Below are 13,862 nucleotides of genomic sequence, written 5' to 3'. Positions count from 1 at the left end.
ATAGTCGATAAAAACATACGGACGTTCCGGTCGGATGTTACACCAGCGCCAAAACGATTCTATTTGTCCCAACCGACGGGCATATTTCCCTGTCTACGCCAATGACTCAGCCAATCATAAACTTCCGTGGTTACGCCATGACACGAAATTAACCAATCGTTTCAAAAGGACCTGTCGCATAGGGACAGTTTTGGCCACTCGCGTACTCATGCCCAGTCCCTATACTGTTTTCAGTTGGGGCATACTGAATACAAGCGCCTCCTTATTTTAGGCAGATATTTGTTTACAAAGAATTCAGTCCCCTCGTATAGTTGCATGTTCCTAATTATAGATAGTCAATAATCATCAAATAAGAGTGCGATCCGAAATTCACCTTGAAGTCGATTCCGTTGACCTGGAGTAAAGACCATGATGCTGTAACATGTACGAATAATAGTTTTGGCATATAGCGCAATTGAAGGTAGCCAAGAGGAAGAGGAAGAAGAAGAAGAATAGAGTAGTTTCATCCCTGTCAAATGTATATCTCTATTTCAGTGATCCCTGTACCCCCCCCCGACCCCTTGCAAGTCGTGTCCATAAAGTTATATCCTCAATAGAGATTGCCGACTTTGTGACTCGTGTGATGAGTTTGGTGGTTTTTGACGATAACTTCAAGCCCCTATATTACCGACAAATTGGTAATATAGATAACTGTGACTCCCTCGATTCCCCACTTCGCAAACAAATCGTCATACTGGGCCAATAAGGGTTCGTGGTCTTTATAATTTTTCAGTCAACGCTGATTACCATATAATCATTAATTTTTGAAGATCAGTTAATTGAACTAATTCTTCATCACATATTATCTCACGATGATGGACAGGATACCTTGAAATGTGGACCTACGTCGTTGACCGCCATACCATTTGCATAAATTGACTGAAGTAACTGTCGATAATCATTGGCAAAAACCTGCTAGTATGGAAATTCTGTATGGTCTAAGGAAAAGCAGGTCGCTAATCAGCTGATTGCTCTTGAACTACCACCTAAAGTTAAAGTAAAGCACGACAGCCACCAGTACGACTGAGGTGCTGACAAGCTATGAGTAACGATTTGCAAGAATAACGATACTCGTCGTCACTTCGTCAATCCTTTACAGACATACAACACTTAGTCACACTTCAGTTGTCACTTATCAAACCTGAAGTGGATACAAGATAATCATTCATCCGGACCAATTACCGTCTAACCGCATTCGTGATAATTAGGTATGCGTGTAGGAAGTTAAGGTTCCATTTAATAAGTGTTCAAAGTTGCACATTGATCATTGTGATGTTTACGTGTTGTATCTGTTATTTTGCTTTCCCGCTTTCCTCTAACAATATTAAAAATGGTGATATATTTCCAAAACATATATAATAACTCATTTAATTCAGTACCGAATATTATTCGACCATTTTTTCCCCCTCAACCTTCGCGTATCTTCTTGTGTTGACAGGACCACGTATTATAGAATTGACACAACTAAAATAGGTACGCACATGCATATCTATATGTGTGTGACCTTGGATTCATTTCCACTGGTAATAAATCTACTTCCTTGACCACAACCCGACACAATCTACACAGTTTATCACAGCTCATCACTCATAAGCTTTTCTAATTTCTCTTCTCAATACTCCAGACATTTAGATTTCATACTCTGAATGAGGTCTCGATCATCATCATAAGATTGAAGCTCACTGTGCTATTTATAAACGGAATACTTACATTGCCACCGTGCTCGCTATGCTATTTATAAATAAAATATTTACATTATCATAATAATGGACACAATTTTTTTCCATTTATAATTATAATAATAAATTGATGTGTAACTTGAATACTTGGATAACTCGAGAAAAAGAAATCTTCAAAAACAAAGACTTTGAATTTTCCCATTTGTAGAAAAGAATTCCACAGATATTTTGATGATATATATTTATTGTGTTTCAAACTTTCAGGCCTGTGATAATTAGTTGCTTGATCTGCGGTGAACAATATTCGAAGGTGCTTGAGAAAATTTTCTTAGGACGATGCGATGGAGGGAAATTGTACAGATCCTTACGAACAGCAACTTTTAGCCGTATTTGAGAGTTGTCAAACAAAGGGACAGACACGCCTCAATGAAAATGGGCTACGATTATTGTGTGAGAAATTGCAACTTGAGGAGCAGGGAAAAGAGCTGATATCATGTCTCCTGGAGCAAACCGAAACTGATAAGTCTGTGTCCTTTTACGAATTCCGCGATGGCCTTCTTGCTTTATTAGGAAACGCTCAAGATGGAATCTCCAGTTATTCGGACCGTGAATTTTCCAACGGTGACTCGTTACAGAGTTTAAACTCTACCAAGTTAGCCAATAAGAGATACGGACGGAAGTCCAAACCAAAAGATCAAAATGCAGATATTGTGGACTTTCAACACCAACATTTAGGTAGGGATAAAGAATTTCAATTTTATGTACAATTGTGGAAAACAAAACTTTTGGTTCAGATGGCGCAAGGAATGAAATGTGGAGAGGCGTGGATGGTCTTCTCAATCAGGATATTAAAATAGATGAACAGAGGCTAAGAGAAATATGGGCAAAAATTAACTTGGGTTTGGATCGACAAGAGATGCCCATCGTATCGCAATACATCGGCATTCCTTTACTTCCTAAACAGGTATAATAACTGAAATTATTCTGAATGAAGACGAAGAGAATGATTTAAATTTATGAACATGTTTTCAGTAGGTTGTTTCACCGAACATCGATACTTTGTATTAATTTTATTATGAGATAGTTGTATATTGGTAATTATCAAATTATTATATTCGTTAGCTAACAAGGTCTTAGATCATTGATGCGTAATTTCAAATTACTTCAAAATGGGACAAAATTTAATAGAATCGTTCGATTTCATTCTGTTTTCTACAATTTATCATTTAAAGACTTATTTTTATCATATTGGAATTGTTAAATATTTAATTTGACAACATTGCACTGATATTAGTCATAATCAACAAATGGCAGTACTGAATAGACTACTGAAAAAAAATACGTGTTAGTGAGTTTGTAAAATATAGTATTCTAAATAAACCGAGTCTGTATAGCGTGAACTTGATGCAATCTAGTAAACTATGTTTGATTTTGAAACAATTTCTAATCAACCATCGATTTGCAAGGTTTTCTTTTTAATTCTAGTATTTTCAATTTTCGCATTCTTAAACAAATCTTCATAGCTTACGGATATGTAATTTTCGAAATGCTCAATGCGCAACGGTCTCATGATAAAATGAATAAAAAGCATTGATATTTGTCCAACCATCTACAATAACTACAACACCTTTGGCATTTTTTTTTTCAGACATTGGAGCAAATATTTGAAAAACTCGATATGGATCACGACGGACAAATTACTCTCGAAGAGTTTTTGTTGATATTCAGCAACCCCAAAATGCTGCACGAGCAACTCAGCTCCGGGTGGAATGCTGGCTTTCGAAATGACATCATGAAACAAGACTCTGAGAAAGAAAGTATCCAAATCCGCGGCCCTCATCACACCGGGTAACAGTTGAAATCAATATGGAATGTTTTTGGAAAAGCAAGTTAAATTAATTTGGGTGAAATCCTTCAGTCGATGATAACTGAGAATCGAAATTTAATTGAAAATATCATATGTTACATTCTTAAGATCTTTTTGATAAAGAAAAATGCTTCACAAAATTTTGGCAATGTATTACAGACGTATATATTAGTTTTATTGTTTAATAATAAGATACGCTAAACAATAATAACCTGCATAAGAAATAAGTTTGGTAAATGATTTCAATTAAATATTTAGCTATGCCCGAAGCAGCACAGTCGTGGATATGTGGGAAGTTGCTGGCGTTCCTGATGCAGCCACATTTTTGTCAGAACTTGGGTTCACCAGTCCAGACATCAGCCTCACGGAGCTGACAAATGTGCTCTGCGAAGAGTTGAAAAGCCTCCGGGATGAGTCCGATAACAGAGTGATGGGGACTCACATTAGTTTGTTGAAAGGAGCACTTGTACTGTATCAGGAAGAGGTCAGAAGTCTCAAGTAAGTCTGTTCATCTTGTCGAATGTTATAATTACTAATTTTCCAAACGTTCAGTCGTCATGAATCAGCATTATATATGAAATTAATTTCATCTACTGTTTACATCCGAGATTTATTTATAGTAACTAATTTCAGCACTTTAGTGGAACATTTAAGCGGGGAAAGAGACAAGTTACGAGGGGATATAGCAGAAGCGAACCAAAGAGCGACTTTGCTGGCTCAAGAAGTAGATGAACATCATATCTGCTTGGAAAAGTCGAGTCAGAACCAGATTAAGCAGCTGGAATTAAAGAACGCGGAAATTCTCAAGGACCTAACAGATCAGCTTACTTCCGAACGCGAGTCTAATGCTGCTACCTTGAGATTAATGGACCAGAGGCTGCAAACGCTTCAACAAGAAGACCAACGTATCAGAACTGAGCTAGCCAATGTCTTGTCTGAGAATCACACATTGGAGACTGAAAATCAAAATTTATCGGAGCACCTTTCCAAGCTCAGATCGTCAAATAATCAGCTGCAAATGCAGATACAAACACTGGTTGCTGAGCACGACGAGGTATGATTCAAAATATACGTAAAAATTGTTTGTTTTCAGTCACTTGTGTCGTAATTCATGGTCCTTTATCCTAAAAATTCAATTTCTAGGTCGAAAATGTTGAAGTGAAAGAAAATGAGGTTCTGGTTTCCCTATTAGTTCGCATAAAAAAGCTTCAGTCTGACAACGCTGCACTACGAGATCAAAATGACGAACTTACGTCTGAGCTAGAAGTGATGAAACATTCTGAGTCCGATGTCCAAAGTTCTGGGTAAGTAACGTTGAGTGTTTTGAATTGTGTCCAATTTAGAAAAACAACTCACAAATTCTATCAATATTTTACAGAAATTTGGATATAATTGATTCAAAAGATTTGACTGCTAGGGTGGCTGAGTTGGAGGCACTTTTAGCATCGAAAACTATAAGAAACGTGAGTAGTTTGAAGAATTTCAGAAAAAATATTTACCATATATATTCAAACCATCATCACGTAATTCATTGTTTATAAAAAAAATTTTGTAGAAGGACATTTCAATCGGATCGAACAATTTGAATGCAGTCATTGAAACACAGGAACAGCAGTTAGTGGAACTGCGAAGTGTCCTTGAGAAATTGAAAAAAGAACTGGTCAATGTTGTGACAGAAAAGAAAAACAATTGCACACTCGACAACTGTTTGCTGAAAAATAGAATGTTGGATGTGATTTGCAGAATAGATACGAATTTATCGCCACATCCCCAAGAAACAGACTCTATTAAAAGTTTAGCAAATGAACTTGAAGCCGAAAGTGCACAACTAACGAATGAATGTAGTAGAGACTTTGTGACAAATAGGACAGACAAGGGGAAAGTCGATAGGAAAGCACTTGGCAACGACGATATAGTTAAAAATACTGATAAGAACTTTAATAACTTAGACATGAAAACCATGTCCAAAAACAAAATGACTGGCCTACGCGATTATCCACCACGCCGAGATGAAAATGGTTCTGATCAATCAAAAATCGACAGAGAGAAGAGCAATGTTTTCTACAATGTAAGGCAGTCATCTGAAAAAGCTGAAAATTCGAAAGATTGTACAGACTTTGATAAAGTTACAGACATTTTGCCAGAGGTGGAAGAGAAGTATGTTAATGAGAAAAAGCAGCTTAGTGAGCGCTGCACAGAATTAGAGAGAAGTTTGGATTTGTTAAGAACTGAGTATGAACAGTGCGAAGACTATTGGGCTGGAAAACTCGAGGAAGAAAGACAATTGTTTGAACAAGAGCAGCGAATTAGCGATGAAAAATTCTCTGAGCTTATTGCTAAAATGGCTGAATACGAAGAGCAATTTGGCAACAGTGATAAAACCCACAATGACGGTCGCTTGTCACCTATTGAAGAACGATTCAATCTTGAGCAACAGGTGAGAAACAATATTGAAGTCTATTAATTAAGGATGAATAGGTCACATGGTCCGAATAAAAAATTATGAAAAAAGTCATCTATAAAATCTGCATTAATGTTATTTACTCTAATGATGATGAACATGAGTGAGGCAACATCTCTACTATGTAGTAGAAATGTATTTTGAGAAAAGTTAATTTATGGAAGCTGATATATAAAAAATTTGATAAAAGGTTTTCTAATCGGGATGTTTAAATTATTAATCTCACTGGTATTTAATCGGATTGTAATGTCTTAGGGTTAATTTGTCATTACAGAAATATGTAGATAGCCTGAATTTTTTTTCACTAATAGCTATCTCCGGTGTGATTAATTTGCATATTATAACTGTACTATAATATTTATTTATTTATAAAGATCAACAGGCATAAATTGCCAATTACAAGGAAAGTATATACAAAATATAAAACACCTGATGATGGGTGACGCACTTACAAATGAAAGACAAAGATTAATAATAAAAAGATGCAGTCGATAACTTTAATGGACGTTTCAACGTCTTAAGATTTGAATAGCTTGGTAACTTATACGCAGTGGTCTACCGGGGCCTCCTTACCTTGTTAATTATTGCATAATAGATAACATTATTTGTAGAAAAGCTATTGATTAAAGTTTTCGGCTCCCTTAGATTGTAGGACAGTGATCTATGTTGAAATAAGTTGAAAACTTCTGGGCTGTCTTATAAAGAAAATATAATTATAGTTGTGAATAGATTTCAAGGCTGGCAGTTTCAAAGAAAAACAATTTCAGAGTGGTGATGTTCATAATAAAGCATAGGTCGACCTTGCTTGTATTATATGGTATGGGGTGGTCCTTGAATAGATCATTTTTGAAATTCGACTGTCCTACCCCCCAAATCGGCTCCAAATAATTCAAAAATAATTTCCTACTTTTCTGATTTTTATCTCAACTCTAATCCTTTCTGTCAACAGGATGTATTTTCCCATTTAAAATACACGTGTTTCGAACACATTCTCACTATATGTTTTATTGTAAGAGTAATAATGTTCAAAGAAATTTGTAACTGCGAGGTCTTAGTGGGCGTTGATGCTACTATTTGAGAAAAATTTCACATTATCATACCAGGAAAATTCGACAAATTACACACCTTTGAAAGGTGACCTTTTTTTTTGTTTAAAGATAGTGCAATTTGTCTAGATTGCCTGGTATGATGACGCGATTTTTTTCTCAGATAAGACCATTGATGCCCACTAAAATCTTGTAGTTAGAAATTTTTTTTAAAATTATTATTCTTGCAATAAAATATATACTAAAAATGTGTTCGAAACACGTGTATTTTAAATGGGGAAATCCATTCTGTTGGCAGGAGGGTTTCAAGTTGAGGTAAACATCTGAAAAAATTAGAGAATTATTTTTGAATTATTTGTATCTGATATGGAAGGTAGGATGGTCGATATTAAAAAATGACCCTTTTAAGGATCACCCGAATATACATCTTAAAAATTTATGGCAAACAGATTCACGCTTCTTCAGGGTGTCGAATAATCTGAAAAAATTTTTTCAATTCTCTAATTTGATGAAATTTAATACAACCCTTAAAAAGTCATAAAATGTCATGAAATTTTACTAATGAACCTGAAAATTTTATTTTTAGGGTATTAGTAACTCAGGTTTCAGAAATATACAGAATATTGATACACGTTTACATTTTTTTTAATTTTATGTTGTTAAGGTAATGTAAAAGTCGAAAAATTGAGGTGTTAATGCCAAGTTGCTAGCTATACTCTAAATATTTGGAAAATCAGATTTAGAAATTTTGTAATGTAGTTGTGGAGCGTCAAAAACGTCGTGAAAAAATCCATATTTTGTTCTTGAATAAACCTTGAATGTCATAAGTTCCTAGTCCTCGAAGAAAGTAAACACACTGTTCTTCACGTCAATCTAATAATACGGGTAATATGAAATTTCTTGAATGTTATGTAGACAATTTTTGAGGATCTGATCAGTGACCTAAATGAGCGCAAAGACATTAGAACTGCATTAAAAACACCAGAGTTAAATAATTTTTTTATGTTTTGATCGTCGACTCTTTTCTCAAATTATTGATATCCGAACTTGGGTTATTTTAATTTGCTTGAAACCATTTCTGTAACATAGTAGATGTATTTTTGCAGTCATGTTCACCATCATTAACACAAGTAACACAGCTGGAGATTATGTAAACAGTTGTTTTTTCTTTTCCAAAGTCTGATTTAAAGGGTATGGCCCACTCATTCTTCAATATTCCGTGAATAAGTTTCCACCGCTTGTAACATTGAGAATAATTTTTATTACAGTATACAAATTTGGAAGAGGAATTCAGCGAATGGAAGTCTGAGATGCAAAAGGAGCTGACGAAAAAAGATCAAGAGATTCACGATTTGCGGGAAAAATTACAAAGGGGCAATCGAATTCTGACTGTAGAAACTTCAGTGCAGTGCCCAGAGGAATCAGCTTCACATTCTCATTCGACAACTGGTATGAGTGAAGTCGTTGTTCATGGGAAAAATTTATCATCCTCGAAAATCACTTCCTATGACACTGATTCTCACGTGCTGAATGATTCGCTTAAACTCAAGCGCTTGACGGAATCTGAAAGTCCGTATGCTGAAGTGTGCACGTCTCGACCAGCAAGTATTTTGCCCTGCCTGCACGGCTGTAGTTGTTATCAAATACAGTCCTACTCTGTTGCTGAAGGTATGTGTCGAGCTCACAGGGATGAACTGAGACGATTGCATCAATTGAAAATCAATCTCGATACCGAATGCAGTAATTTAATAAAACAAAAGGAAGTCTTGATGCAGGAAATACTGAAACTTCAAAGTCTTCGAGCCATTAGCTGTTCCTGTACAAAAACAATCACTGGAGAACAGGCTTGTCGCATTGATCTGAACGTACTTCAAGCGCTAAACGCGCGATTGCAGTCGCAAGAACAAAAGTGTCATCATCTTCAAGTATCCCTCAAACAACAGCAACAGTATACAGATCGAATTTTACATCGTAGGTCTCCATCAATCGTCTTGTTTAGTCTATACTATTTTTTTTATCTAAGTAACGGGTTCTGATTATGAAATTTTACATTAAACATTACTTCAAGTCTCCATCTTCCATGATTTCAGAAACCTGGAAACAACATCGAAACGAAATTGCAGACTTACAATTCCTATTGTGTGGTACCCAAGAAAAGTTACAACAACATTTACAAGCGTATAAAGAACAGGTTTGCATACTTTTAAAATCATTCGCGGTTGACTAGTTAGAATTTTACCTGAGATAATGATTTACAATTGAAGAAGATTTAGCTGGACTGACTGTATTAAATTTAGGAAACGCGAAAAAATGACTTAAAAAAGGTTTAACACTGTTGTTTGCGCTAATCACATTGAAAAAAGTTGAAACAACATCCTTCCTGGATTTCGTCATAGGAATGAATTTGAGGAAACACAAATAACACAATTTGCGACATTAATAATTTGAGAAGTAGTCTTTGATACAATTCCGATGTATGTCATTCATTTTCCTTACGAACCAGATTCCCACAAACTGTCCAAGAACATACAAGAAATTTTACATTATACCATAGTTATAGCGCATGCGATAACAGTTAGTAAATTTTCTTTGAAACAATCTCTGGCCATTTCTAAGGTGAACAAAGTAAGCCCAAGATCCTCAGAATTAGATCAAAAACGCCAGAGTTTAATTATTTTGAACAGTCTCACGCGATATCGAGTCTGTTCTCGAATTGTTGATATGTTAGTTTGTGTTCTTTGATTTGTTGAGAATCATTTCCGGCACATAATAGGGATGTTGATTCATTTGTATTCACTGTCATTGGTATAAACAAAATTGCTAGGGGTTTTAAAACTATTTGTTCTCTTTTTTCAACTTTCCATTCAAACAGTCCGCCTGGTTGATTCTTAAATGAAATGAACTAATTTTGCTATACATGTCGTACATGAACATTTTTCCAGTTCCTTTAGACATTTTTGTGAAATTCGCAATGCACTTGTAATACCAAATTTTTAACTAAAGTAATGATTTCACCAGGCCGAGAACTTAGCACGGGCTGACATGCTGGCTAAAGATTTATATCTCGAAAATTCATACCTGATGGCGAGTGTGGAACGTCTGGAGCAGCACTGCCACGTGTTGACACAATATAGTACCGAATCTACATCGGTATGACACTCGAGTGGTGGTCTAATACACGTAATACCGTAGCTTGGCGATACGCAAGATGCTGGTATTGCATAGTGTTCACCGATATTAGCAATAATTCTGTGAGAACGATCGATTAGTAACTCAGGAATTAATTAGGTCGAAAAAATCAGTTCTCCACTTCTCGATCAAATACCACTCAATGTTTATTTATTTGAGCTTCTACTTACAGCAAGATAAAACGTATTTGATGACTTTGGTATGTATGTACTGATAAATCAAAGGCAGATCTCTCAGGGTCTTTTAGAATATTAATAGAAACCTCCAAGTAGTCTAAGCGATTATGCAAGATAAATTGTCATGTTTAAATTTTATCATTCGATGATGGTAGTCAAAGTTATAACGCCTTAAATTCCCGATGTTTTTTGGGTTAATCTAGTTTGTTGAATTCTATTAAGAAAATCGAAATCGAAGATGAAAGACTTAAATGTCGTAATATTCTAGTGAAATTTATTACGTATCCCATGTTTGGACACTGTGTGTACCGACATAATACATTAGTAATCTTGATATACGGAAACATTCATAATTATTTTTCCAAACAAGTGATATATCGTGTTTAACATTTATTTATTATATTTTCAATCATTCTGTGTCTAGTAATTAACATCAACTATTATTCAGACCATCGCTACTAAAAGACAAACCAAAGGTTTATAAATCTTAATATAACGGATTCCCATTTAATATTGCAACAAATTATTTATAATATATCGTATTATAATCATATATATATATATATATATACATTTGATATAAACAGAAAATAAATAACAGTTTTTTTATATTGCAGAAACGATTCGCTAGACAAAAATTGTTGCTAAAATATTAACACCTAATTTCATAGGCCCTGTAAAGATACGTATGCATTTGCGATTATAAAAATATCCGACACGTATTTATGTACATACATACTTTTGTATGCAGGGTCATTTAATTGTGCTGAACGAAGCATTGACCCTGTAGTGACTGATGATTGAAGAAAAAAAAATCTGAAACTGAAAACTATTAACCTCTTTCAAAATCGGTTATTCTTTTTTTTTGTGAGAAATTGGTGTCAAAACTTTGAATACTCTACCGAATTTTTTTTTCCGAGTTCAATAAAATGGGTAAAAAATATTGGCAGTGTCATTTCCCATTATGAAAGTTAGGTATCACCTGTTACTGTGAATCAGAACTTTCTATCTTCAGTATTTTCTGTTCATAGCAAGTGTTAATTAGTGTTAAAATCCCTACGTAATCGCCATTGTCTCAGTATTTCAATACTTATGTCCTTAATATTTCAGGCCTAGTTTGTTGTTCAATTATAAAATACTGTAGCTGCTGAAATAGCAAGAAACTAACTTGAAATCAGATGAAAATTTTCTAAATATTTTTGACCAAGTTGGAGATCTCTTCCCCATAGAAATTTATTATTATATCTACAGGTCATATTAAAACAGATTGCGAGTTCTTTCACTTCTTAATTAATGACATGTGCACCTAATCAAAAAAAAAATTTGAACATCGAATTTGGCGACTATGTATTATTTGTTTTTCATAATCATTAAATATTTAAATACTGTAAATATGTATAAAAATGCGATCTAGTACTGCAAATTACTATGATAATAATAAGAATATGAGAATACAAAACAATTATTCATCGCACCCAAAAAAATAAGTTTTGTGTAAATTAAAACTATATTTATGAACTTATTAGGGTCTAGCATTCTATTGAACGAAATAAACAATTTTAATATGATTGTTAATACTAATTACGTCTTTTTTGGTGCACAACTTTCGTCAGCATTGTCGCATATATGATTATACATATACATGAGAAGTTGTAGATATTGTCAAATTGATCTATAAAATTTAACACCAAAATTAATGTTTGCCTTAAACAGCAATATTTATATGTTTACCGTTGCGAGTGTGAGATTTTAATTGATATAATTACGTTCCACAAACTAGTTTATCAAATTAAAATCTTAGTATACAGGCTGACTATGTAATAATACGCAATCTATGAAATTATACAAGGGATGTTTAGTACTGTAAATTGTTATTATTACTCATCTGATGAAAACAATCATATTGTAAACTTTACCGAAGGTCGAAATATAGCTGTTAGTCTAATTAGGTAATACACTGCAAACAATATTTTTGCACTGCATCATACGTTCTGTATTGATTCAACAATTATGTTAATAATCATTCAACATTCCAAAAAATTGAAGTATTAATTACGAGTAATAAAATAGTGGATCTTGTATATAGTGCGGGTCATTCAATTTTTTTTACATCCAAATAATCAACTATAATGTCTACTAATTCCTGATATAACTTGATCAATGAATACAAACAATGATGCCCATTAAATTTACGTAATATCGTAAAGACATAGGTGAAATTTATGTAATGAATCTTACAAATAATTGCTATGTAATTTGAGGAAAATTTATAGCCAATATGTATTCTGCACTGTATTGAAGTTTCATAACAAGCTTTATTTGTATTATTGAAGCTCAAGTTTTCAAGGATATTTCATTGAAATTTGACGAAGTCGTATGGTTTTCATTTTTTGTTATATATATATACATTTTTTTTTAGATCCAAGCATCTCCTTGTCAGTTTGACTTTCAAATAATTACTTATATATATCGAGACACGAATCAGAGTGTACGTTTAATTAATTAAAGTAGCTACAGAATTAAGTATATCACATGACAGTAAGGTAAAATTATAAATTGGTAATTAAAGGTAGCCGAATGTAAGGTTTATCACCTGCTCGGACTACTGAAAATAATGTGCGCCAAATTTATAAATATCGAAGAATTGTGGTTGGTCTGCTTGTGTAAAATCCTATAAAATATGTCAAATTCACAATACCAACCAGAAAATGAAATGTTATGAAGATTATTTTCGAAAATTCATGTATTATTAGCTGAGAATTGCAGAGGTTGCCTAAGCAATATGTAGAATATTTATACAACACATCTTGGAGTAATGTATAAATTTTTTCATCATTATGCAAGATATTTTTGAGGATATGGCACCATGTGGTGAAACAGACACAGTATTGGAAAATCGACTATATGTGAACATTCCTGAAGTTAGTATTCAACAACTAGTTATTGTTACACCGTTGTAACCACGGTCTTAGACCGTGGTTGTAACTTAAAACTAATTCTTGGTGAAGTTTTCGGTTGTGTTAGTTTGTACATACCTATATAACGCTTAACTCCGTTGTGCCTTCATTTTTACGCGATTATTATAAATGTTATCTGTTGTACATATCTGTATTACAAACAAAAAAAGTTTCTATAATTTTATAATACGAATATTTATTAAGCTTACGTATTATTACGTGCATTTGCCTCATGAGTTGTAATAAAATGAATGAACGTACAAATATGTATTTCAATCTTATTGTAATTCTTACGAGTTTGTTGGAATTTTTTTCAAGAATTAAGCAAATTCATGCTGTGCATGTGGGATTATAACGAGTTAGTACCTGTAAAAAATGGGTGGATTATGGGAATTTGTCTCAACAAGCAGTTGTCAAATACGATTGACATTTGTTCTATTCAAAAGTA

At 33.8% G+C, this 13,862-nt stretch overlaps 1 protein-coding gene across 5 annotated transcripts; it reads left to right on the top strand.

The window, feature by feature from the left end:
- The first annotated feature begins 730 nt into the window (after window positions 1–730).
- Window positions 731–13,772, top strand: Bsg25D (blastoderm-specific gene 25D). 5 transcript variants are annotated; one of them, XM_046610290.2, is made up of 13 exons: window positions 731–747; window positions 863–1,247; window positions 1,983–2,453; window positions 2,513–2,682; window positions 3,367–3,566; window positions 3,844–4,083; window positions 4,219–4,639; window positions 4,729–4,889; window positions 4,964–5,048; window positions 5,141–6,022; window positions 8,361–9,063; window positions 9,183–9,283; window positions 10,111–13,771. In XM_046610290.2, the coding sequence occupies exons 3-13, from the start codon at window positions 2,060–2,062 to the stop codon at window positions 10,246–10,248; spliced, it is 3,495 nt and encodes a 1,164-aa protein (XP_046466246.1). In that variant the 5' UTR covers window positions 731–747; window positions 863–1,247; window positions 1,983–2,059; the 3' UTR covers window positions 10,249–13,771. The 5 variants fall into 5 exon arrangements, with proteins under 5 accessions (XP_046466246.1, XP_046466250.1, XP_046466245.1 ...); XM_046610294.2 differs by lacking the exon at window positions 731–747 and having other exon boundaries at window positions 762–1,247; window positions 3,859–4,083; window positions 10,111–13,772; XM_046610289.2 differs by lacking the exon at window positions 731–747 and having other exon boundaries at window positions 763–1,247.
- Window positions 13,773–13,862: the final 90 nt, after the last annotated feature.

The sequence above is a fragment of the Neodiprion pinetum genome, chromosome 2 (genome assembly GCF_021155775.2).
Source record: "Neodiprion pinetum isolate iyNeoPine1 chromosome 2, iyNeoPine1.2, whole genome shotgun sequence".
NCBI classification, from domain to species: domain Eukaryota; kingdom Metazoa; phylum Arthropoda; class Insecta; order Hymenoptera; family Diprionidae; genus Neodiprion; species Neodiprion pinetum.
This window is presented reverse-complemented; position numbering and strand designations above follow the sequence as displayed.